Source organism: Sinohyriopsis cumingii, unplaced genomic scaffold (assembly GCF_028554795.1).
Source record: "Sinohyriopsis cumingii isolate HCF-2022 unplaced genomic scaffold, ASM2855479v2 utg000624l, whole genome shotgun sequence".
NCBI lineage: Eukaryota > Metazoa > Mollusca > Bivalvia > Unionida > Unionidae > Sinohyriopsis > Sinohyriopsis cumingii.
The window spans coordinates 3,313,183-3,340,354 of record NW_028315919.1 but is presented as its reverse complement, the minus strand read 5'-3'; the positions used below and the strand labels follow the sequence as shown (position 1 = coordinate 3,340,354).

At 34.1% G+C, this 27,172-nt stretch overlaps 1 protein-coding gene across 1 annotated transcript; it reads right to left on the bottom strand.

Annotated features, from left to right (window-relative positions):
• Positions 1-6,498: 6,498 nt before the first annotated feature.
• LOC149773621 (SH3 domain-containing protein Dlish-like) lies at positions 6,499-18,009 on the bottom strand. Its single transcript, XM_089946326.1, has 3 exons — positions 17,856-18,009; positions 15,341-16,021; positions 6,499-7,708 (listed from the first exon to the last, which is right to left on the bottom strand). Exons 1-3 carry the CDS (start codon positions 17,905-17,907, stop codon positions 7,203-7,205), a joined length of 1,239 nt encoding a protein of 412 aa, XP_089802452.1. The 5' UTR covers positions 17,908-18,009; the 3' UTR covers positions 6,499-7,202.
• Positions 18,010-27,172: the final 9,163 nt, after the last annotated feature.

Genomic DNA, 27,172 nt, shown 5'->3' with positions numbered 1-27,172 from the left:
AGCAAATAGTCCTTAGCTTTCAAAATGTAATCCAGTAAGCAAGTATATATGGCAAATAGTATTTAGCTTTCAAAATGTAATCCAGTAAGCAAGTATATATGGCAAATAGTCCTTAGCTTTCAAAATGTAATCCAGTAAACAAGTATATATAGCAAATAATCCTTAGCTTTCAAAATGTAATCCAGTAAGCAAGTATATATGGCAAATAGTCCTTAGCTTGCAAAATGTAATCCAGTAAGCAAGTATATATGGCAAATAGTATTTAGCTTTCAAAATGTAATCCAGTAAACAAGTATATATGACAAATAGTCTTCAGCTTTCAAAATGTAATCCAGTAAGCAAGTATATATGGCAAATAGTATTTAGCTTTCAAAATGTAATCCAGTAAGCAAGTATATATGGCATATAGTCTTTAGCTTTCAAAATGTAATCCAGTAAACAAATATATATAGCAAATAGTCCATAGCTTTCAAAATGTAATCCAGTAAACAAGTATATATAGCAAATAGTCCTTAGCTTTCAAAATGTAATCCAGTAAGCAAGTATATATGGCATATAGTATTTAGCTTTCAAAATGTAATCCAGTAAGCAAGTATATATGGCAAATAGTCCTTAGCTTTCAAAATGTAATCCAGTAAACAAGTATATATAGCAAATAGTCCTTAGCTTTCAAAATGTAATCTAGTAAGTAAGTATATATGGCAAATAGTATTTAGCTTTCAAAATGTAATCCAGTAAGCAAGTATATATGGCATATAGTCTTTAGCTTTCAAAATGTAATCCAGTAAACAAGTATATATAGCAAATAGTCCTTAGCTTTCAAAATGTAATCCAGTAAACAAGTATATATAGCAAATAGTCCTTAGCTTTCAAAATGTAATCCAGTAAGCAAGTATATATGGCATATAGTATTTAGCTTTCAAAATGTAATCCAGTAAGCAAGTATATATAGCAAATAGTCCTTAGCTTTCAAAATGTAATCCAGTAAACAAGTATATATAGCAAATAGTCCTTAGCTTTCAAAATGTAATCCAGTAAGCAAGTATATATGGCATATAGTCTTCAGCTTTCAAAATGTAATCCAGTAAACAAGTATATATAGCAAATAGTATTTAGCTTTCAAAATGTAATCCAGTAAGCAAGTATATATAGCAAATAGTATTTAGCTTTCAAAATGTAATCCAGTAAGCAAGTATATATGACAAATTGTATTTAGCTTTCAAAATGTAATCCAGTAAGTAAGTATATAGGGCAAATAGTCCTTAGCTTTCAAAATGTAATCCAGTAAACAAGTATATATAGCAAATAGTCCTTAGCTTTCAAAATGTAATCCAGTAAGCAAGTATATATGGCATATAGTATTTAGCTTTCAAAATGTAATCCAGTAAGCAAGTATATATGGCAAATAGTCCTTAGCTTTCAAAATGTAATCCAGTAAACAAGTATATATAGCAAATAGTCCTTAGCTTTCAAAATGTAATCTAGTAAGTAAGTATATATGGCAAATAGTATTTAGCTTTCAAAATGTAATCCAGTAAGCAAGTATATATGGCATATAGTCTTTAGCTTTCAAAATGTAATCCAGTAAACAAGTATATATAGCAAATAGTCCTTAGCTTTCAAAATGTAATCCAGTAAACAAGTATATATAGCAAATAGTCCTTAGCTTTCAAAATGTAATCCAGTAAGCAAGTATATATGGCATATAGTATTTAGCTTTCAAAATGTAATCCAGTAAGCAAGTATATATAGCAAATAGTCCTTAGCTTTCAAAATGTAATCCAGTAAACAAGTATATATAGCAAATAGTCCTTAGCTTTCAAAATGTAATCCAGTAAGCAAGTATATATGGCATATAGTCTTCAGCTTTCAAAATGTAATCCAGTAAACAAGTATATATAGCAAATAGTATTTAGCTTTCAAAATGTAATCCAGTAAGCAAGTATATATAGCAAATAGTATTTAGCTTTCAAAATGTAATCCAGTAAGCAAGTATATATGACAAATTGTATTTAGCTTTCAAAATGTAATCCAGTAAGTAAGTATATAGGGCAAATAGTCCTTAGCTTTCAAAATGTAATCCAGTAAACAAGTATATATAGCAAATAGTCCTTAGCTTTCAAAATGTAATCCAGTAAGCAAGTATATATGGCATATAGTATTTAGCTTTCAAAATGTAATCCAGTAAGCAAGTATATATGGCAAATAGTCCTTAGCTTTCAAAATGTAATCCAGTAAACAAGTATATATAGCAAATAATCCTTAGCTTTCAAAATGTAATCCAGTAAGCAAGTATATATGGCAGATAGTATTTAGCTTTCAAAATGTAATCCAGTAAGCAAGTATATATGGCATATAGTCTTTAGCTTTCAAAATGTAATCCAGTATATAGCAAATAGTCCTTAGCTTTCAAAATGTAATCCAGTAAACAAGTATATATAGCAAATAGTCCTTAGCTTTCAAAATGTAATCCAGTAAGCAAGTATATATGGCATATAGTATTTAGCTTTCAAAATGTAATCCAGTAAGCAAGTATATATGGCAAATAGTTCTTAGCTTTCAAAATGTAATCCAGTAAACAAGTATATATAGCACATAGTCCTTAGCTTTCAAAATGTAATCCAGTAAGCAAGTATATATGGCATATAGTCTTCAGCTTTCAAAATGTAATCCAGTAAACAAGTATATATAGCAAATAGTATTTAGCTTTCAAAATGTAATCCAGTAAGCAAGTATATATAGCAAATAGTATTTAGCTTTCAAAATGTAATCCAGTAAGCAAGTATATAGGGCAAATTGTATTTAGCTTTCAAAATGTAATCCAGTAAGCAAGTATGTAGGGCAAATTGTATTTAGCTTTCAAAATGTAATCCAAGTCCATTTCGCTCATGAGACAACTTCTGTACACAGGGTGATGATATTAGCACACAAATTAGATTTTACATGTTAGGATCATATTGGAGTAAATATAGATCACTTTCAAAGTCATATAATTGTAAAGTCACCGACATATTTAAACCAAATTGCCTACAGTACTGAAAAAGTAGATTATGCTGCATTATGTTCTGTTTTGGCTATTCGTAATGTTTTGTCAGGAATTGGTTTTATTTCTTATTCATAATTACCGTAAGAGCCATTTGGTATCCATAGCAACATAAATAAATCGGTCATTAATCCCAGTAACTGTTCATGCTACATCCTCATGTACTCGTCAATATGTTGAAAACATTAAATGTTTAACAGCTGGCTTTATATGAAGCTATCCCTTGTGTAATATGTTGTAGCAAAGATGAATAAGGGATATGATTGATTGGCTGGTTTCTAATAGTATAAACATTATCAGTTTCAGTGGCTGATTGAGACGTGCTTCAGCATCAGAGTCAGTTTGAAACAAATTTAATTATATCCTTTAGGCTTACAATAGAGTGTTGGCTTGTATGATCACAGTAAATTTGCCTTGATAAGTTCTGAGACATAAAAGATTGTAATTATTTGTAGTTTCTAGTTTCACTTGCATTAAGTTTGACAAAAGAACCTTCTCTCAGTATTACTGCTATGATCAGTGAAACATTTTACCAGATCCTTGTATGGCGGAGAGCTCATTGAACCTCATAACTGGTTGAATGAGATTAATTGACTGCCTGCAAATTGTATTTACTCCTGATAGGCTGGCATTATCTTATGTTGTGACAAATTACAGATGAAAATGGCAATTCAAAATTGCCTTCAGCAAATTGGGTCAAGTTTTAAAATAAAAGATCTATATTGTACAAGAGACCTTCGTGGTAGAAGTGGGACACATAACAATAAATATATAACGATATATTACAGTATAAATAGTCTTTAGCTTTCAGAATACAATCAGTCCATTGCACTCACAGGAAAATTTCTCCATATGACTGGAAACAAATTGGATTTGTCCACATTAAGATCTTTTGAAGTAAACAGATCACTTTAAAATCCATATATATTGCATTATTATTGTAGGGTTATCAACATTTTAAAAAGTGTTTAAGTTGTGTTTTGTTAATTATGATGCAATATATACTGCCTTTCCTCAGTTTTCCTGTTTTGGTCAGGGTGGCAAAAATCCTGATTTAAAAGAAATTTGTACAAACTTGATTTTTTTATTGGAATGAAACTTAGTGAATAAAAGAATATATTTAGGCTTTCAGTTTATTTGCAGAATATTTACATAGTTTGTAATGTTATATTTTAAGGTAATTAAAAAGCAAGATTATTCCAGTCACTACAGCCAAGTAGTCTAAAGCACTGTCTGTTACGGATCACTGCCATCTCACCTCTGTCTGCGTGGGTTTGAGTCTCGGATTTTGGCCAATGTGGATATGTGAGAAAGCTTGCCAGTAGCTTCTCGTGGGTCGGTAGTTCTTTCCTGGGTTTTCCCGGGTTCTTCCTCCACCATAAATATTGGTTGCCATGTATAGCCTATTGTGTGCTGACAAATGGTTTTGAACCCCACAAAAACAACAACCAATCACTACAATTCAGTTTAAACATTGATATGGAGGCTGGTAACCAGGGCATGGCATGTGTTAGTGACACAGTGAAGTGGGCTATTTGTTGAACTAATGCTGTTTTTATGCTTGATTTCTCTGCCAAATTTGGACTAAATTTGCCAAACTGATTTGCCATCCCAAGAAATCGTTGTATATCTGTTACGCATTTTGGTGTTTCCATTTCAGTTACAGCCTTGACTTTTTCCGGGTCAGGTTGGCAACCATTTTCGTCAACAACATACCCAAAAAAACAAGGGATGATCTAGAAAATTCACATTTACATGGATTTCATGACCATTTCTTTCGTCATGCTGTTTCTGCGTTGCACCATAAACAAGAACAACCTAAAGTAAACCAGCTTTTGAGCCCTGTAACTGTTCAAGCTACACGCTCTTGTACTCGCCAACATACTGCCATATCTTAATACTGAAAAGCCGACTTCTCTGTTAATATCACCCAATAATCCTGTGTAAAGAAATGTAACAGTAATATCCCTATAGGTGTATGGATCAATGATTTGTTTCCATGATAACTGAGCATAATATTGGGCTTTATATTGCAGAGAAAATGGGATGTAAGTGCCTTTCCCAAGGACTCGGTGACATAATCAACCTTGATTGGTCTGGGTGGTTATCTAATCAGTGATCCTTGGATTACCCCACTGTAAAACGCCCCCACTCTTTGTAAAGGATGTGGGTTGATTGGCAGATTGTACCTTCTTTCAGGGTGTCCGCTTTATTCGGTTCTCGTTATCTAGGAGATGATCGCCTTTGGTGTTATTGCCCGGATCAAATAAACTTATAGGTAGTATAAATAGAGATCTGAGTAGATATAAAGAACAGAACAACTCTAGCCCCCCGTACATAGAAATCCAAATTTAATCAATTACGTAAACAATGGTGATAAGACAGTACATTAGGAAGATAAACTTATTTTTGGGAATAAATCTTTCACTGAATCTCAAAACACAAATATGTATTTATAAAAAAATAGCCAATCTGTTTTACTGATAGAATTTGTTCATCATACGATCAAGTGAACAATCGAAGTCGTTGCGTTTTACAATTGCATGATCTGCTTATATCTGGTTCACTCCAATTTCACTATAGCTGTTCTCTGTCCTTTCGCCTTTTTCTTTCTTTTTCTCTCCCAACCTCCCTATTGTCTCGTTTCGGCCTTCAAACTTTGTGTGGGTAGGTGGATATGTAAGCATGTAGATACACAGATACGTGGATACGTCAATGTGTAGGTACATCTACGGATACTTCTAGTAATATGTCTGAAGAGCTATTTTACCCTTTTAAAATAAACAGAGAACCAACCTAAATTCTGTGTCTTTTATTCTACTGGGAATAGAACATTACTCCCCTCTCGTTATCAGATCTTACTATCGGTATTGGAAGAGATACCAAATTTTATTTAATCGGACCAAGCATGGCAGACCAAAACAAACCTAGTTTCCTAAGATTAATGTACTTCCTAATGGCTAATTCATCACTTCGTCTTAACACAAGACTTAGAAGTTCCGCTCTCGTCTCATTTACACTACCTGGCTTAAGTACCTTATGTTCAGCGAATACACACATTTAAGTCTTTAGCATACATGAAATTAATAAGATTGGTGAATTCACACGGCTTCTCGTAATTCATAGTAACTAAAGTAATACATGAAATTCTTAGAACCTAATTCCCAAAAAAACAAGACTAATTCAAACAATTAGATAACCTTATATAAAGAAGATTATTGTACGAATTCATATATATATATATATATATATATATATATATATATATATATATATATATATATATATATATCAACACAGTTATACTTATATCAAGAGAATTCATCTATGAATTTAACTAATAAATTCATGCAAATATTATCAAATAATTCAAACAAAGATAGGTATCAACGAATTTCATGAAATCGACGCAAATACCTTTTGTGCTAAGCGTTTATCGCTTCTACCGCCAAAATTGTGTCCGTCAACCTTCCAGACATCCGGTCATTTGTACAAATGTTTCACGAGAGAATTTCTTCCAAACTGACTCTCCGAGTCCCCTGTACCTTTACTCTTGCAGCAAAGCTTAGACTAATTAGATTTTTCGATGGGGTGGGGTGGGGGAATATTGACAGCTAGGACATTTCGTGTGGGAAACACGTCCCTGTTCAGCGTAACCAATCAGGATGAAATATTTTTACTGCCTTTTATCTAGGTGCCAAAATTGGAGTCAACTTGACCTTCCAGTTTTTTTTTTTTTACTTACGGTTTCCAAGTTTGACAGTACCACTACGAAATCGAAGTTAGCCGTGTCCCTAATAGTCCATCTTGCAGTTAAGTAAACGAATGCTTAATTTAAAAATCTCTACCACTACAACCAGACATTTGGAATCACTGCAGTATAGTGATTTAACAAGCGCGTGTCTTCATAAATCTAATTAACTGTTCTCTGGCTCAGACTAATGTGCTTTTCGTAGATTGACATATATTTGACCCCTCACACCTACCGAGCCAAGTGTTTACACAAACATACTTTTGGTTAATTAATAACATTTAGACTTTTACTTGAATTTTGTTAAAAAGTAACACAATCACGACTAATTTTATTGAGTAGTCTGTTAGTTATTGTCGAACTTGTGAGTAGACTGGTGTTTGAATACGTAAAAAAAGACAACTAATATCAAAAAAATGTTTTATTTGTACTTCTGAGATAAGATTTTGGAATATAACCATATCTTTGAGACTTCATAGAATAGCACCAGTACCAGTCTTCCCTATTCTGATCTTTGATGACGTACACAAGGTCCCCTCTTGTTACAGTAAGGTCATCTTGTGCCTTTGCCACATAGTCATGCAGACAGACATATTCACACACCTCCGGCTTGGATCCCTTCTCTGCAGAATATTTTTGATGCCTTTGGAAATCATCATAATTTGGCGCTGAATTAAGTTTTGCTGTAATTTCAATTGTGACCCCAGATTTAGATGCATGAGAACCATTTTGACTCTGGACATTTGTATATGCTGGAATTGTTTTCCAGTCAGTGTCTTGCTTTTTGTGGGGCGAGATGGGATAATCTAAAGAAGGTCCATTCCAGTATTTTGTGTTGGGTATGAGATTGCCTGGATCCATTTTAGGATTATCTTTATTTCTTAATTTCCCCTTATAAGCAGAGATGGCAGCTTCTGCAATGGAAACATAAGAATTGGCAAGTCATAAAAGATGTTTACAATACATTTTGACCTACTTCATGTATATATCTCATCTTCCCTGAGTTTTCAAAAGCCTTTTTTGCAGAATTTTAACAAATTTAACAGAAATTATTCCAAATTTGTTTAAATTATATTACTTTGCCTTTAAATTTGTCTGCTATAACTAAAAATAGAAATATGATTTTTTTGTCAAAACAGTGATGAAACTTGTACATTTTGACAGAAAGCATCCTGGCATTATTGTCTTTAAAGTGTACTAGTGCCTATTTGCCACAAAATATGATTATTTTTTTTTTAATTCAACTTTCCCTATAAAAATTAAAAAAACACATTTAACAGAAAGCACGCTAACAGGAAGGGCTTTAAAATTTGCATCAATAATGCTGACTCACCTGCAAATATGGATGTCATTACTAAAATACGGACTACCTTTTAAATTACTTATTAAAAAAAATAATTCCTGCATAAATCTTTTTCAGTTGTTTAAATGTGGTGCCATTCTGCCAGTAAATGGGGCTGCCATTACTAAAACAAAACAAAAAAAAAAAACAACAACTTTTAATTAATTGTTCTGCAGAACAGAAACAGTCGCAGAATTGTTCAAAATCATTGTTGAGCAAGCAATACAGATTTATATCAAATACAGTTTATAATACTAAACAAAGACCAACGTTTAACAACTTTTTCTCAAAAATCACTTAACCCTGGTAGTGCGGAAGCCATATATTTATGGATGACGTCACCTGGCTGTGTATACGGGAACCATTTATTTATGGTCAAACGTCACTTAGTTCGGTGTGCAGATACCATATTTTTATGGCACAGGACAGTGACGTCTATGGATGTCCAATCTAGGCCAATCATTAATCGTGTGCTAATAATAACAGTGAGATAGCAAATGTAATTGTCTCGAAGATCACGGCTCTGCATCACTGTAACAGAACATCAGAGAAACAAATATTCAAACCGACTTATTTGCCCAGGTAAGTCTGTTGTCAACAGTTGACTTTGATGTAAACAATATGGTGGCTGTTAAGTAGTTGCAGTCTCGCAGCTGGCCCATTCTCAGTTGGCGCTTTCAGTGACTTGACCATCGGTTAGGATATGTGGTCTTGAACTCACTTTTTTGTGCAGAAACCATTATTTACTTATTACTCTATTTGCCCTTGACCTTTTAACTATAGACACCAAAATAGACTGGTTTCTTTCTTACCCGAAGTGCAACCCACCCACAAAGTTTGATCGAGAAACTTGCTCAAGAACTAAAAGCTTTTATGTTAAAGCCATTTTGCTTGAGATGACAGTGACCTGGGCCTTTGACATGGGGGACCAACATCAGTAGGCTTTATCCTTATTTTATGTGCAAAGCCCTCCACGGATTTTGGTGAAACGGCATGGTTGCATAAACCATTTATCATTTTTCAGCCTTGAATTTTGAACTATTACCCCGCCCCAAGTCGATAGTCGCCTTTCTTGTCTCAGCGTGTTAGCACACTTTGTGGCATAGGACTTGAATTATTTTATGGAAACTATTTTTCTTGAGTACTAACTTTGACCTTTAACCTTTTAAGCACAAAATAAATGCGTCTTGTCTCAAGATGCAATGCATCTATCAAGTTTAATGAACACATTTGGCTCAGAACTTTAGTAGTTTTGTGGAAATAGTTTTTTTCTTAGTTCAGTCCTTGTGACCTTTGACGTGCCAACCCAAAAATAAATAGGTGTCTTCCTTGCCTCAAATGAAAGCGATCCACGATGCTTGGTCAATGCATGTATGTGTAAAGGGGTTACGGATATATCGGCATAATACTGGACATATGGTGGCAATTTATAAGTTTTATGTGCTAGCAATGTAGCGATAAATAATTCTTCCCATCCCTTATTAAACAAAGAAAACAAATTGGGAAGATAAACCCTTCCAAACATATGTAAACATAGCTACTAGATACAAGAAAATACAAAGGTGTTCAACTTTTGTAAAAGGTATATAAAATAAACGATAAAAGTATCAAATCTTTAAAATATAATGTACACAATTGTGATATAAACCATATTTCCCATGAAAAAATCCAATATTTTCTCTGCTGCTACATTATATGCTAATTTGAATTCGAAAGTGAAACAAAAAACATATCTCTAAGGGTGGGCGTTTATACATGACACCAAAGCTTGATTAAGGTAGGTATAAAGAACACTGAGTGTCAATATAGCCTTGGCCTTTAGTTTTTAACTCTAAAACCAATATGTTTCTTCACAGTATCCAATGTAAGCCATTTACAAAGTTTGACCAATGTATCAAATCAAATTAATGCGTGGAAACAGTTTTCTTTCTTGGCCTATTGAGCCCGTAATCAAAAGATTTTTTTCCTTGTGATTAACGAAAGCTATTTGAATTTTTGCTAACAGTAGATGGCGGAGAACTCGAGTTATTGTGTGGAAACGAAATAGGAAATAGACGTACGAACGGATGGATATAATGGGTGTAATGTTATTTGTTATTGACGAATAACTGCAGAAGGCATTCTATACTATTTATTAAATACAAGACATCAGTACAGTTAGGAAGGTGAGAAAAGACTGCCATGAAAGTATTTTCCCATGGAACTTAAACCCTAGTGAACATATAACAAAAATCAGCTGTTGGTGTATATCAGTTCTAATCCAGTGAAGAATGTCTGAATACTTTTACTGTCAAATGATATTTTAAAGCCAATTAAATTAAGGCTTACGCTACATCTCCCCTCCTGAGTATGTTAACATTAAAACGAAATGTAATCTTATGACCACATTTCTAAAAAGGTTATTCTCAGCTTCATTTTTACAAGTTTAGTTGCTCAGGCGGTTTCACAATCTTCCCGAACGCGTGAAATATCCGTTTTGACTGGTTGGCACTGCGTTGCTTTCATCCGAGTCAGACAAAGTATCAGGGTTTGAAACAGTCACCCTGAGAGGCTCCGATAATGTGGTAGGCATGGGAATTAAATTTCTCTTATTACACCGTATATCTCCCTCATCAGTTACTACCATGTATGAACGAGGTGTAAATGCCTCAGACTTAATAATGCCTGGAGAAAAATGATCTTTAATCCATACTTTATTCCCTGTCTGATTTTTTTTTTCGATATTTCGGGCGCGATGTCGACGATCATAATGTCTCTTTTGAGTTTGCTTTTGAAAGTTTTCCGATTTCTTCAGTTTCATTAAATCTAGCAATTTCGGATGTAAGTTTTCTGGTACCATTTCATAGCAGTTTGTAATTTTCTTCCCATTAATAATTCGGCAGAGCTATATCTATTGGGTAATGGTATTGCGCGATAAGTCAAAAGAGCTATATAAGGATCGTTTGCTTTTTTTAAGCATTATTTTAATTGTTTGAACAGTCTTTCGAGGAGACCATTGCTCTGTGGATATTTTGGACCACTTCGATAGCCAAGGTTCCGATAACCCTATCTCCACCTTGGCGGATCGAACAGCTATATTGGTGCTTTGTCCTAGCAGCATTTGTTGGATTTCATGTGTTGCCTCCCTTAGTATGTAATGACAACTAACAAATAGCGTGGTGCATTGTACATCCGCCTAAAACGGTGGTTGCAATTAACCTAAAAAGGATACTTTGTAAGTTTAACATCGAAAGTATGACTATGTACCAGAGGGAAACCATTACATGTGTATTTGAGTGAAAGGTATTTGTGTAAACACGGACCGACACTGGAAAATTACTTATCTATCAGTCCATTCAAGTGGTGTGCTTCCCTTGTCTCAATCACGTAGGAACAGTGTTCAAATTTGAACAACTTTGCCGCCGCATCCAATGATATTCACAGATTCGAAGCACAGAAATATCTGCTCGATATACCAAAGTGTAGATAGGGTTATCGGAACCTAGGCTAGAGAAGATGGTAATAAGCCTGAATCCAAAATTTGTTGCAAATTCATTGAGTATTGCGGATGTATACTGTGGACCATAATCTGAAACCGATACTTCTGGTATATCATATCGTACAAAGATTGATTTGAGATGAGTGACAATTGCTTTTGAATCTGTTCTTTGCAATTTTGCTATTTCAATGTATCGTGAAAAATAATCTGTCGCCAAGAGATATGTTTGAACAATCTGTTCAAACTATTCTGATGCGAATATTTGCCAAGGTCGACCTGGAAATTCATTTGGTATCATTGGTTCAGCTCGATCTCTTGAGTTTTCGATGTAATTTTGGCAAGATTTTACCAAGTGTTCTAGCTGAGTACTTAGTCTTTTACACCAATCTGACGTTTTGTCGCGTTCTTGGCGTTTAACTATGTGACCATCGTGAATTCACCTTTATCTGGCCAGTACGATTGAAGTTTTCCGTAAATAGCAGACTTCTCTGGCCACCCCTTTCACAGAATTGTACAAGTTGTTTGCAAATCGAATCGAATCATTTCGGTATTCAGGCTTTTTTTGTTCAAGTCAAATTTTTGATGCGGGCAAATTACTAACAACGAAATCAACATAGGCGTTAGTTTTAGCCTGAATTTCTGTCACTCTCAGAGTGATAACTTAAAGGTGCTCTGGATAGAGCATCAACAGTTAACAGATTTTTGCCAGCACATAACTATGCAAAAGTTAAATCTTACCAAACGCATTCTAAAGCGTTGAATTCTAAGGGGTAAATCTCCCAAGATTTGTGTGCTTATTCGTGGTAATAATGGCTTATAGTCCGTTTCAAGTTTGAATTGTGACCCAGTCAAAGCGTTCACATGCCCAAGTGATTGCAATAGCTTCTTTTTCTATTTGAGCATAGCGTTGCTCGGTTCCTGACATACCGTAGCACAGCACTTAGACAAAACGAAGATGCATCTGCAGATACAACTGTTTCTCTATTTGGATCATAATGTGCTAAAGTTGGCAAGGATGTCATTTCTTGCTGGATATCTCTAAAAGCTTTTTCTTGATCTGGACCCCAAGTCCACGAGGTTTTAACTTTAAAAAGCTCGCGTAATGAGTTTGATTTCTCTGCCAAATTTAGACTAAATTTGCCACGCTGATTTGCCATCCCGAGAAATCGTTGTATATCTGTTATGCATTTCGGTGTTTCCATTTCAGTTACATCATTGGCTTTTTCCGGATTAGGTCGGCAACCATTTTCATTAATAACATTCCCCCAAAACCCAATGGATGATCTCGAAAATTCACACTTTTCAGCGTTGAAAGTGACACTGACCTTTTGCATTGATTTCATGGCCATTTCTAGTCTTTCGTCATGCTGTTTCTGCGTTTCCCCATAAACAAGAACATCGTCCATGTGACAGAGTGTTCTGCCATGTCGCGCTAAAGTTTTTGACATCCTTTTTCTGAAAAAATTCAGACGTGGAATTTATTCCGAATGGAAGGCGATTAAAATCAAACCTACCAAAGGGAGTAATGAAAGTTGTAAGGCGTCGTGAATCTTCTTACACTTGTATCCGCCTTTAGCCTGAGTTTGCATCAAATTTGGTGAAAATCTTTGCAACTGCTAGTTTTGCAAGGGACTCTTCAACTGATGGTAGTAGGTGGTTCTCTCTTTTAACTGATTCATCGAGTTTAGTGAGATCCATGCAAATTCTTGCCGTACTGTTTTGTTTCCGAACGATAACCATTCTTATGCACCACTCAGTGGGATCATCTACTTTTGAAATAACACCCATCTTTTCCATTCTATCCAACTCCTCTTGAACTTTGTTCAGTAAAGTGATAGGAACCTTTCTTCCATATTTTCCCCATGGAACCTAAACCCTAGTGAATATATAAAATAAACCAGCTGTTGGCGTATATCAGTTCTAATCCAGTGAGGAATCTCTGATTACTTTTACTGTCAATAGATATTTTAAAGCTATGACATTAAGGCTTACACTACAATGGGTGTATAAACACTGCCTAAATAACTTGATCAAACTTGAACCACGAGTCATTGAAAGCCTTTCAAATGTAAAGCAAATTAAGACTGCTGTCAAATGTGACCCGAGTGGTCTAAGGCGCTCGCCTTTACAGATCACTGACATCTCACCTCTGTCTGAGTAGGTTCGAGTCTCAGGCTCGGACGGCGTGTTTATGTGAGAAAGCTTGCCAGTAGCATCCCGTGGGTCGGTGGTTCTTCCCGGATTTTTCAGGTTCTTCCTCCACCTGATATACTGACCGTCATGTATGGCCTATCATGTGCTGGGTAATGGCGTTAAACTTAAAAACAACAACAACGTAGAGTATTTATAAAAATAACAAAATATGTCAACCAAAATTAACTAATATTGATAAAAAGCCTCATGGAAAAGCCTTTGAATATTAGACAAATCGTGCGATCACATGTATAAACGATACAATACAAAAAAGGGAAATGTTGAAACCATTGTTTATCTAACATTTGCATTAAACGACTCAGAAAGAGTTATCGAAAGAAAGCATCATACTGACGTCTAATATTTGGCCAACTGCGCATGCATTTCACTCTTAGGCGATGTCAGCTGGGTGAAGAACCTCAGATGCACTGATGCCTTTCTTTATAAATACATTTTTACCTAGATTTCTATAGGAATTTATGTTAATAGGATATCGGACATGGATAAATAACGACATCCGGCCATATTTAAAGTATGGTCTAGGCCAGGGGTCTCAAACACTCGGCAGGAGAGCTGCATGCAGCCCGATAAGCCGTATCCTGTAGCCCGCAAAATGATTGGCGTCACAAGGTGTCATGAGAGATAACAAAGGTGGTGCGGCCCTTGAGCCATCGAAAATGCTCTCGTGCGGTCCTCAGGATGGTTTGAGTTTGAGGCCCCTGGTCTAGGCTGTAATTTCATTATTTAGATGGTGTACTAAGTTATATTAATAAGACCTGAAACTACACGAATAGCCACTGAACTCCACTTATATTATTAAAGGCGATCTGGGATAATTTTCTTGATACACCTTTCCACCAACGACGTTGGCGGAGACGAAAACAATATTTAAAGTTTTGCGTTAAGGCGTTTGAATGTCAGAAACAGTGATTATACTGACGATCAAAGGGGTGAATTTGAGACATCAAGATCCGCAGAAGCTAGTTTATGACAGATTTCAGTGACGAAACTTACTAACTTAGCTTTTTATCAGCAAAATCTTGGACGAGTTTGATTACCAACAAAATGTTGGCATATTTATGAGATAATCTGGATTCTGATTAGCTGTGGATTTTATTTTATGTCACTTTGCTTAAGTTTAGTTGGGCAACTTTTTTTGCATCTGGCTGTAAGAATGACATTATAGAATTGTACCATCTCTTGTCCACTTGAGCATCTTGTTAGGAGTGTACTGAACATTTTATAATCTTGGATCCCCATCTAAGAACAAAACTGCTATCAAGCCATAATTCATAATTATTAAAATGTCAGTTATTAATATATGTTAGTTTAACTTTTATTTGCGTTGATTGTAAAAAGATAAAGCTAACAATTTACATAACCTACTATCGACGTTATGAAGAATACGTGACCTTGATGTTGTCTTTACGGTGAAAGAAACCTTGGAAACTGGGGAACACAACCAACATACTCAGAGCCGTAGAGGTGCAAATCCAGAACAGATAGTAATGTATTAATAGGTGATTGGATTACCTTGCTGTCTCAGTCGGACTGTATTACACATATATTCTGCTGGAACAAAACCCTCATCGCCGCCTTTATTCTTAACCCAGTACCAGAGCGGGTCCTCTGAATTAAGGAGGGATACAAGTTCACCTGCATGAACACCCAAATCGTTTTCATCTATAGCCTCGAAGTCATACAGGACAAGGTATTCCCCCTGGAACCTCTTTCTAAAACGTACGGCCTCTTGGACAAAGGGATGAACGGACTCTGAAGACGTGCTTACGAGACGCATAAATGTGGTTGACTGTTCTGACAAATCTTTCGTACCAAAGGATGAGTCATTATCAAAGCTCACATTTTCGCTTTCTAATTGATTCAGAGTAGTTTGCTTGGTACTCTTACCTCCATGCTGTTTTTGAATCTCTTTCTCATACTTATTCTTTGATTGTGGATGTATTTTTGCACAGTATGCATAAGGGACAAACCCCTCTTTTCCGTCCACTGTAATTACATAGGCCCAGTCATTTTCTCTATAAAGCAGGAAAACATATTGGCCCTGCTTGACCCCTAATTCTCCCTTGGAGAATGATCGGAAGTCGTGAAGGATTATCATTCTTGACTCAGGATCCAGACCCTTTTCTTTCTCAAGCCCCACCCTAACCATAGTATCAATGCTGTCACTTCCGGTAATCCGACCCGTCAAAAGCTCTGAAAAAAAAAAACAATGTGGATGAACCAACGGAGACCGGACTGGGGCAATAGCTAGATATGTAAACCATGAATTGTTATACGCTGGAAAAAAATCCTTCAAATCAATAAAATTAATGACGGCATGATAAAAATTAATTGAAGGGTACTGACTGGAATATGCACATAGGGGATGAATTGGTCTTTAATGGGAAGTCGGACCTTTAGCTGCGCCCTACCCAGTCTTGTCATACTTGCAGCTACTGACATTTCGCACAAGCTGTCCGACTGCAACATCTAGCAAATCGTCGCTTTTCTTTCCAATCTTGTCGATTTTCTCTAAATGTTCAACAACGAGACATTACTTTACGTCCAATAACTCATAGCAAGAATTCTGAAACCCATATTCCGCGAATCTTCGGTCGTCACCATTGGTGCCTTTGCAAGGTAAGCACTTTATTGGAGACCATTACTCCCCATGAAAAACACGTTTAATGTCAGGTTCCAATGATTATTCCCTCCGTATGGCATATACGTTTTTGTTAAGATTGCATCTTACTGAATTCTGTCGAAATAGCTCATCAATTATGTGAACAAAACAGACAGGTTTCAAATTTACTAAGTTTTTGTGGTTGTTACGTACAGAGAATCGGGCCAACGCTCGCCTATTTTATGTTCAAAGCAAGAAGGCGAAAAAATAAATAAGCAGATGTGTCTGTAGTATATGCAGGACCAGCTGTAGCATTATGTAGACAACAAAAAGTTTTGATCCAAATAAGTTTATACATTAAGAGATATTTTTTTAATGCATTGACAGAATTACTAAGATACTGTTTGATTTGGTTAATTATTTTTAAAGACTGCGTTTTTGTTTTCATTGACTATCGTTTATTTTTGTTATTGCAATCGGAGTCAAATGATGTAATTTGTGACTACCTCTTCTTACAAAACGGAAATACCGAAGAAAAAAAAATAAGTTAAATACTATAGTTATTATATGAGGTTTTCCCTATCAAAAAGAAACAATGTAAATTAAAACGATCGTCACTTAAAATGCTATAAAAGGCGAGTTCAATATATTTAATTATAGACTGAAAACGGCAAAACTAGAGTCTGGATTCATAATGGCGGTGTAACCATGGATTGTACTATATGTATATTTTTGTCGTGGCCATTTATTAATTGCAAGGAAAATATTTGTTCTAAAAATCGTTTGTCCTTAACATTGGTCCCAGTTGTAAAGTTCAAAGAAGGTCGAAACCAAGATAACTGAAATCAAATATAGTGCAGGTCGTTAAAGATAACTACAAGATGCAATACTACAGTTCGTTTCAAACAACTATGAAATAAAATAAAGCGCAGGTCGTTACAGATAAATGTGAATAGTAATATATCGCAGTTAGTTACAGAAAATTATGAAATGTGAAACAATCAAATTATTCATAACCCAAACACGACGAACATTTGTAGTATCCAAACGTTTGGCGCGATAAATTTCAAGTAAGTTTAGCGCTAACCTTTTCATATCTTACCTTATCATTTTCGACAAAACTGTAAATGTCGGGATTGCAATTCTTTTTGAAGCATATAAAAGGATACTCTCATGGCGAGAGAGAGAGAGAGAGAGAGAGAGAGAGAGAGAGAGATCTTCTACACAATATATAATTTCTGACCTGAATCGCTCTAGGTTTTCGTTGTAAGGAAATATACTATCTTTAGTGTCAACCAAGATATTCGTTTTACCCGGAAATTCGTACAAGTAAAGGATCGTTGTACCGATGAATCACTATAACATAAAAAGAAACCTAACATTTATTTAGTATTATATATTAAGTAACATAAACAGCATGCTTACCTCTTTTTTTCTTCGTCTTTTTTCCTACTCTACTTGGACACAAGAAAGCCATATTATCGTTATGAGTGGCGGATACAAATAATAATTAAATAAGTCCCAAACAGTCCTACATATTTGCATTCCTTCATCAAAGACCACACGTGTACAGAATTGAGCAAACATACTGCTCCAGACTAATGTGCAATCACGATATGTAACAATGTTTACTGTGTTTTGTTTATTGTTAATCCACAATGCCTTTTATAGTCGTACTAAGGAATTTGGCACCATCAATGAGCTCTTTGTTGATCTATACAATGGTACCCGACTCAAGCTTCATCGATTCAGAAGTCCTATGAACAATCCAATTTATCAACAAAAAAAAAAAAAAAAACCCCACACAAATATTTCTTGCCATTTCGTCTTTATACGGAGGTAGAAAACACGTAGAAACTCGAAAGAGTTTAGAAATGTTCATAAATAAATAAACAAATAAAGGGAGAGTGGAAATAGTTTGATACTTCATCCTAACAGAACTGTGTTGAACTGGTTGTTTGTGTTGTCTTTTATGCGCAGAACAAAGAATGGATTTATCAGACACACGGGTAGATGGATGGAATGGTGGTAGATAAATAAATTACACGATCGTTCTCTTGCATGGATATTGAAAATATCGTACTTATGTCTACCCTAATTTGTTCGGATCAATCCTCTGTCTTTTTATTTCTTCTCCAACACCTTATCATGTTGTCATCTAACCAAATGGTTATTTAGTCAGTCAATGAGGTGATTTATTTTCTTATGTATAGTTTGCTGATGTACCAACTGGCTAGTTTCTTAACAATCAAATTCAATCCATCAATATGTTTGTTTGTATATATGTCTGTTTTTACCCTTTCTTTCTTTTCTCCTAACCATTATTGATATCATATACCGCAACAATTTGGATGTAGATTCATTGTAGGGTGGAGTGTTAGATGTGTTTGAACCAAAATTTATTTTCGTAGATCTGACATCTCATGTTTTAGCTACACTGGTTTGAAGCACGCGGCAAAAGGACACGATATAAAAAGGCTTTCCTCTTTTACTAAACATTTTGCTCAGGATAGACAAAGTGACTTTGATCTATTGGAATTGAAAATGAAATCTCGGTGGGACTAGATGAAAATTGTAATTATCCATACTGAAATTGTTTGCATTCTCAAAATAATGGCATATTGCGTTTCGAGGTAAGCCTGCTCTTATGTTCAGAGTTTATTTTACACAGAATACATGTACTACGACGATAATTAACTTTGTACATTGTATTCGGGATATAATGGAGTTGTGTTTGATTACATTTTTGTATCAAGTATTAATCACGCAGGTGTGCGTGTATTGAATGCCATAAATCTTATAAATACTGATAATAGTTCAATAATATGTCAGCGCTGAGTCAAATTGGAAGTAAAAGAGAGTATAAAAATGATTTGCAATGACTACTTATTTTTGTAAATTTAATTCTCACAATTTGTTGCTTTTGTTGCCGATGACTTGAATGGACATTTGAAACCGATTCATTAAATTTTGCTTTGGAGCATTGTCGTCGCAACTGAACGAATGTTTTGAGTCAAACATATTAAACATGAACGAATCTGTAATAGTCCTAAAGATCAGATAGTTGTTTAAAAATCCTGATGTAGGTTTTATTCCAAACAGCCAGGAATTCGTTGGGTCCGGTTAAAAAAGAGGAAGAAATAAAAAGGGAGTTGCATTACTGCCATTGCATAAAGAGCATCAACAATGTTAGCGACAAAAACAGTTTGTGTTAGACAGTAAATTTCGCGAATTGTAACAACAAAAATTAAACCAAAATGGTACCTCATGAATAAAAATGAAACCATGTAAAAAAAAAAAAAAAAAAAAAAAAAAAAAACTAATCTAATCAAATTGGTTCGAGAATAATTTAAGCACTTTACATAAACTCTGCATAACGAGCAGCGGCCTTTTTTAATGTATTTTTTAAAACAAATTCTCAACATAATGTTTGACCGAGCAATCCATTAATGATCATCGTGCACGCACCTTGTAGTGAAGATGCATTTCAGAGTTGTAAATGTTTATTCCATAATTATTCTTTTTGATTTTATACCCGCTTTTGACCAGAACATATTGTGTACAACGCCAATCTCGAATGATCTTTACTGTAGTTTGCACAAAAATGTGTTGACAGATTCTTTCTTTGTCTTTGCAGTTGTATGTCCGAACAATGACCCTCCATCCCGACGTGTAGATTTCTGCATGTTTCCCTTATATACTGCTTTTTACAAATCAAACAATTGTTGTATATATTTAATTTGTATTATTTGTTGGCATTTCTAAAAACAGTATGTAATATATACATTTGTATTTTGTACTTGACCTTGCCTGGGACGTTTTTTTGCGTGTAAACAACAGAATATCTACCTAAATTTTTCTCTACGAATGTGGATTAAATATTCAGATCATTATCAAAAGGAAGTAAATACGTTTATTTGAATTCAAGTCTAGGACATGGTTTTCCTCCTGGAAATTCATTAATTTGTTGACAACTTTGGATGTTTTAGAGATGAGGCCTACCTACATCAGGGGTCTATTATGTGTCTTAGCTTCTCATATAGTGTTGTTTCCTTGAGAAATTACTAATTCTTGAAGCAGAATCAGTCTTATTAATCGAATACCACTTGAATTCAATTCGAACTTTATACATTTGGGCGTGTGATATAACTGTAAGGACTGTTTGGGATGTAATTCACAATACTGTAAGTTCGTTTTAAATTTTCACTTTGTATATTTTTTAAAAATTATTTGTTGAATTTGACAAAGCTTGTTGGTTTTCGCTCTTTTCTGTTACTTAGTTTAAGACCAAGGAATCGCTACACAATGCACCACATAAATAATAGTTTACATATCACATGAAACTATATTGTTTAATTTGAAAATGTACACCCGTTTTCGAGTTATACCGTTATCTGAATTAAGTAGAAAATATAAAAAAAATACAACCAGTAAATTCACACTTAAAACAACTATGTTTGTCCATACTCATTTGTTTGGATCTCACTAAAATGTCCTTATTCCTTTGTAAGGTGCAACCAAATTGCATACACCAAATAATTCTTGTCTACTTTCATGCACAGGCTGAATGTCTATTGAAACGAACACGAACGGAATTGTTTCTTGTGTTTTTGCTGCCTTAAATCCCCAAATTTCATTTTCCCAAGTGTCCTGATTTTGTAACCTCTTTCTGAAGTCCTGCGAAAAGCAACGAAGAAGCACCATGAAGGTCTTGCTCACAGCTGCCAATCCGGCAGAACCTCAGTTCTGAACAATGCTTTAGGTAGGTAGGTCGACACGTAGGTGGGCAGGTACGTACGTACGTATATGTACGATAGATAATACATCCATCCATCCAAGAGAAGAACAATACTTTTGCTTCAAATTATGTTTAATGAAACTAAACAATTAGAAATAACAAAAGTTTTGGCGAGTTTTAAATTTTGCTGTAAGAAATTTGACATTTTTTAAAAAGTAGATCGCTGAATAGAATTTTATTCGATACTAGTAGCGTTATTTTAACACATGTATTTTGTGACAATTGTGAAGAGCAATTGTCAGCAAAATATTACCCAGTGATATAGATAAAACCAATGGGAAACGCAGGTAAATATTATCCGGAGATATTGATAAAACCAATGGGAAAGTGGGAAGACATTACCCAGAGATACTAATAAATCAAATGGGAAAAGTGGGAAAATATCCAGATATATTGATAAAACCAATGGAAAAGTAAGAAAATATTACACAGAGAAAATTATAAAACCAATGGGAAAAGTAGTAGAAGGAAAAGAAAAAAAGTTGTTTTAAACACAGTACAAAAATAATTTTGGTATCTTTTCATGAGTGTGTAATAAGTTCATATTAGCTAGAGAACACAATAAAAAACGATGAGAGCATTGCATAATAATGATACTATCTGACAGGTTAATGAATTTTGTAGGATTGGAATGTATCCTCAGACAAATGTTGTAGGATTGGAATGTACCCTCAGACAAATGTAGGATTGGAATGTACCCTCAGACAAATGTAGTATTGGAATGTACCCTCAGGCAAATGTAGGATTGGAATGTACCCTCAGACAAATGTTGTAGGATTGGAATGTACCCTCAGACAAATGTAGGATTGGAATGTACTCTCAGACAACAGTCAGACCAAATAAAAGAGTTTCACTTTTAGCTAAATTCTTTTGTAAGACACAATAATCCACTGACCCACATCACAAACAGTAAATGACACAGTTCTACACATCGCACAGTACCGTATAAGTATATGATAAAGTAAACATTATCAAGTAAACTTTGTGCTCTGATTTCTACTAACTAGTTATTTTCACAGCACTGGAACTCCAAGGGAGGTATCCAATCAGAGTAAACTTTTTTTTTTTAAATTTACAAAACTGATTAGTGAATGAAGCTTAAAAAATTAACAAAACCGCAATGGAGAGATAACTGAAATGAAGCCACATGTTACTGTCCAAATACCATTGCATCTATCCACAGAAAAACAAAATTTTATAGCAATCAGATACACCTGATTCCACACATTTGAATATGGGTAGGGAAAATGGCAAATCCATGAGACAGCCATATGTACTCAATTCTAAGTAGAGCCCAACTGCACTCTGCACAGGGCCAGCTCTGCCATTGCATAATGCACCAGCAGATCTAGGTCTATGCAGTTTCTTAGGAGTAACCATTAGAACAAAAAACACAGACCCTGCTCTGCTGGCTCATAACATGATTGTAGATTAGGATCTATCTTGTTTGCAGTTGGGATTGACTTACACACAATATTAGACAAAGATGGGCTTTTATCCAGTACATTGTATAACTGAACTGTGAAATATGACTCTGGCCAATGCAAAGCATGTAATGGTTTCACTACTTTCATACCATGATCTAAACATACTCCCCATGCAGCTCAATAATTATGTTTGTGGAGTTCAATCACTGTGAGCAAACCAATATGTTGTATTACTGTTGAGTGCATTTGACTTGTACATTCCGTAAAAAATTCTGAAACACTTTAGGAATAAAATTTATTATCATCCTCTTTACAACTGAATATCATAAAATAAATAAAATGTTTTATTTGGTATATTTGTTCATTGTATCATATTTGTTTCCAAATACATGTACACACAACCTCAATCATTTGCAGGCACAAACATCAACTTTTTAAATCATAAAGCTTCCCTGGTAGTGCCAGATGAAGAATTCAAAAACAAAATTTAGATTACACAAAATTTTTGATGTAAGTTAATAGTTACTAAGTTTTCAAAAAAGAGCTATTTTGATCAGCAATGACACTTATCATGATGGTAGTTCAATATTTATGCATCACAAAAAGAGTTAGCATTAGTAATATTTACTACTAAAGCCAAAGGCTGTATTTTGCTGTGAAACTCCATTGAACTATAGTTGCAAACTGTATTGCAAGAATCAAACAGATTTACACTTTGTACATGTGTATGTAAATATTTAATGACTTCACACAGCATAAACTTCCAAATATTGGAAAAGAGTACAGAAACTGACAATCAATGATAATGTTTCATTACAAAATAGAAGTCCATTCAAAACAATTTCAAATGATATATACTGTCACAAAATACAACATGTTAAGGAAATAAAATAAATTTAAGACACATTTAATTACAATGGAGATAATGATGTCACATTTTATGTAAGTTGTTGTTTTTGTTGTTTTCAGCACATGATAGGCTATACATGGTGGCCAGTATTAATGGTGGAGGAAGAACCCGGGAAAACCCTGGAAAGAACCACCGACCCATGAGAAGCTACTGGCAAGCTTTCTCACATAACCACATTGGCTGAATCCAAGACTCGAACCCACGCAGACAGAGGTGAGATGGCAGTGATCCGTAACAGAGAGTGCTTTAGACCACCATTTTATGTAAGAATCTAATCATTACATCTGATATCACTTTTATGTCTGGGATAGGCCACATAATAAAGAATCATAAAATTTATAAAAATGAAGAATTGCTTGTCACAAAAATGTTGAGATCAGAAGAAACTTATTCAAGATCAATGTAGGCCCATGACCCATACATTGTAATATAATGGCCAAGCCTGGTCCTAATAATACTACATTAGAGTATGACACCAGAGATGAGTATACTTATTACCAAGTGACTAATTATTGTTGTTGTTGTTGTAGGGTTTAACGCCATTTTTCAGCACAAGATCGGCTATACATGGCGGCCAGTATAATTGGTGGAGGAAGAACCCTGGAAAACCCTGGGAAGAACCACCGACCCACGAGAAGCTACTGGCAGGCTTTCTCACGTACCCATGTTAGCCGAACCTGAGACTCGAACTCACACAGACTGAGGTGAGATGGCAGTGATCCGTAATGGTGAGCGCTTTAGATCACTCGGCCACTCGGGGCCCCAACTGACTAATGAGAGAAGAATGGAAGGAACTTTAACTCTTGATCAATGATAATACAAAAAGATTCATTTATAAACAAAAAACATGAATAAAGTGCAGTACATAACCATGAAAGTCTTCTTGTTTCTATACAATGCCATAATACTATCACAAGGTGAGAGTATATATTAGCACGATGCTATTAAGTCATTGTATTAATACCTCATTTGATGAATGAATATTATATAAGATTTACTATTTTTGGATTCAATTGTTATAAAGTTTTCTTCAGAAGAGAAAATATGACTTGAATGTAATATCTGAAATCTAAGAACTGCAAGAACACTTGCTTGACTTTCCACTTCAACTATAGCATACTGTACTTATCTGAACTGAATTGGTACAAATGGCATTAAACTGAGTGTCAACACTCATAATAACTTAGGCAATTAGTAAATTATAAAACAAAAAAATCAGTAAATTATGTTGTTATAGATTGCTAGATTATTTAGGCATTGAACTGAATTTAGGATGTCAGGTATGTGAGGATAACACTCATAATGATTTGGAAATTTGAGCTTTCATAAGAATGCATGTGTATGAAGAGTTAGGTTCAGTAATTATTAAAATGGATTGAGAATGTCAAATCAGTCAGTATGACACTGACTTGGACATCCCTAGTAACATTTTTGGACCTAAGAAAAATGATTTGTCTTTTTGTAGCATAATGAAATTTCTTAGTATGCATTTAGTTTCATACAAATAATTAAATACCAAAAAGTTATACACAAATAAATAAAAGCATTGGTCTGTGAGGACAACACTCACTTGACCATATGTTTTCTTATAAGAAAATATTGCTTTGTGCTTAAATACACTTTAAACAAAACTTCACTGTCCAAATATTGCCTAAAGTTCCACAACTCTGTACATAAAATAAAAAACAAACAAAAATAAATAAAATAAGCCAGTTCATGCAAAAACTGGCCTTATGACATTGAGCGGGAAATGCTGGAAAAACCCATTCAAAGTATGACGTAATATTTTCATACATCATGATAATACGAATTGATTTTGCTACTTTTAAGAGTGAATGATACTGGACTCATGAGAAACTTTTAGCAAATTTTTCATGGATTCTGGACATGACAATATATTTTGGGTATGTTAATCACGAATATTAACAAAATATTTCAAAACAATGACAAAATGAAGAAATGTATAAAAAATGTATATAAATATAATTATTTATGTTTTGTAACTTATCAATTCAATTATTCTTTTCTGATTGATGAATGAGTCTAAACACTAAACAATATTTGAACAGATATTGTAGTATGTCTCACGTGTCCTGTGTATAACTGGAAACTATTAAATATAAGAATTATTTAATACATTTGTTATCACTTATATTATGACCATTGGAAAAAATGATATGAAAAGTTTACTTCCATGAAATAGTGTACAGTGGGTAGAAGAGTTATGTAGGACAACCAAAAGAATATTTGCAACAGTGTAAGTTTAGTGGCATAAACACTGGAACTGTTTTGAAACATTTTTTATATTTCTACATGGTTATCCAAATGAACCCACTTTAAAGCCCACTGTAGCTTTTTCACCACTGTTTTTCCTTGTTCCATAAACTGAATTGTATGTTTAGGAAAATCAAAATATTAAAATATAAGATGACACAAGATGCAAAATATTTCAGGACCCTAGATTCAAGGTGTATTTTTAGTGGGCACATTAGGATAAATTATAATAACAGTATTATCTTTTCATCTAATGAGATATACCAGTATTATCTTTTTATCTAATGAGATATACCAGTATTATCTTTTTATCTAATGAGATATACCAGTATTATCTTTTTATCTAATGAGATATACCAGTATTATCTTTTTATCTAATGAGATATACCAGTATTATCTTTTTATCTAATGAGATATACCAGTATTATCTTTTTATCTAATGAGAAGTCAACCAGTATTATCTTTTTATCTAATGAAATATACCAGTATTATCTTTCTATCTAATGAGATATACCAGTATTATCTTCTTATCTAATGAGATATACCAGTATTATCTTTTTATCTAATGAGATATACCAGTATTATCTTTTTATCTAATGAGAAGTCAACCAGTATTATCTTTTTATCTAATGAGATATACCAGTATTATCTTTTTATTTAATGAGATATACCAGTATTATCTTTTTATCTAATGAGATATACCACAGTGATTCTACTAAATTCGGACCAAATATGGAATAATACAGTGATTTTTTTTTCAATCTAAATTCATAGTTTTGGATATTTAATCATGTTACTAACATTTCACCGCACATGAAAACAAAAAATTGCCCACAAATTGTTTACCGTTTTCATTTTACGCCAAATGCATCTCTCATGGTGAACCTTGTCGTTACGGAAGTTAGTTGAATCAATTAAAGACTATTCAATCCAATTAATAGTAAATTTCAACCTTTTACTTACTTTTTAAAGCTAAATTCTGATCTATCTTTTAGTTATATACTATAGAAAGGCTTGTTTTTTATACTTTGTTTTTACAAATAAAGTCTCAAAATAGACTAAACTGCGTTTGGATAACAGTCACACATAAACAAATAAACTATCCAAAAGCATGTTTGGGAGAGCCAGTTATTGTTAACTTTCCTTGTTTGTGCTAATATAATGCATTATCTTTCAAGTTAAGGTGATATGTTTTTTGTGCACTTGTATATTTTTATCTCCATTATAAAAAACAAGTAAAAACGTTACGGAAGTTAACTTTACTAAGTTCATGAAAGAACATGAAAGAATTCTTAAAAATTGTATTACAGGGAACGAAGTAATTCTATTCTTT

Coding starts and splice junctions, on each gene's coding strand:
- LOC149773621 (XM_089946326.1), bottom strand. CDS start 17,907: ATGGCTTTCTTGTGTCCAAGTAGAGTAGGAAAAAAGACGAAGAAAAAA. Junction 16,022..17,855: donor AAAGACGAAGAAAAAAAGAG/GTAAGCATGCTG, acceptor TTTTTTTTTCAG/AGCTTTTGACGGGTCGGATT. Junction 7,709..15,340: donor AGTCCGACTGAGACAGCAAG/GTAATCCAATCA, acceptor TTTCCATTGCAG/AAGCTGCCATCTCTGCTTAT.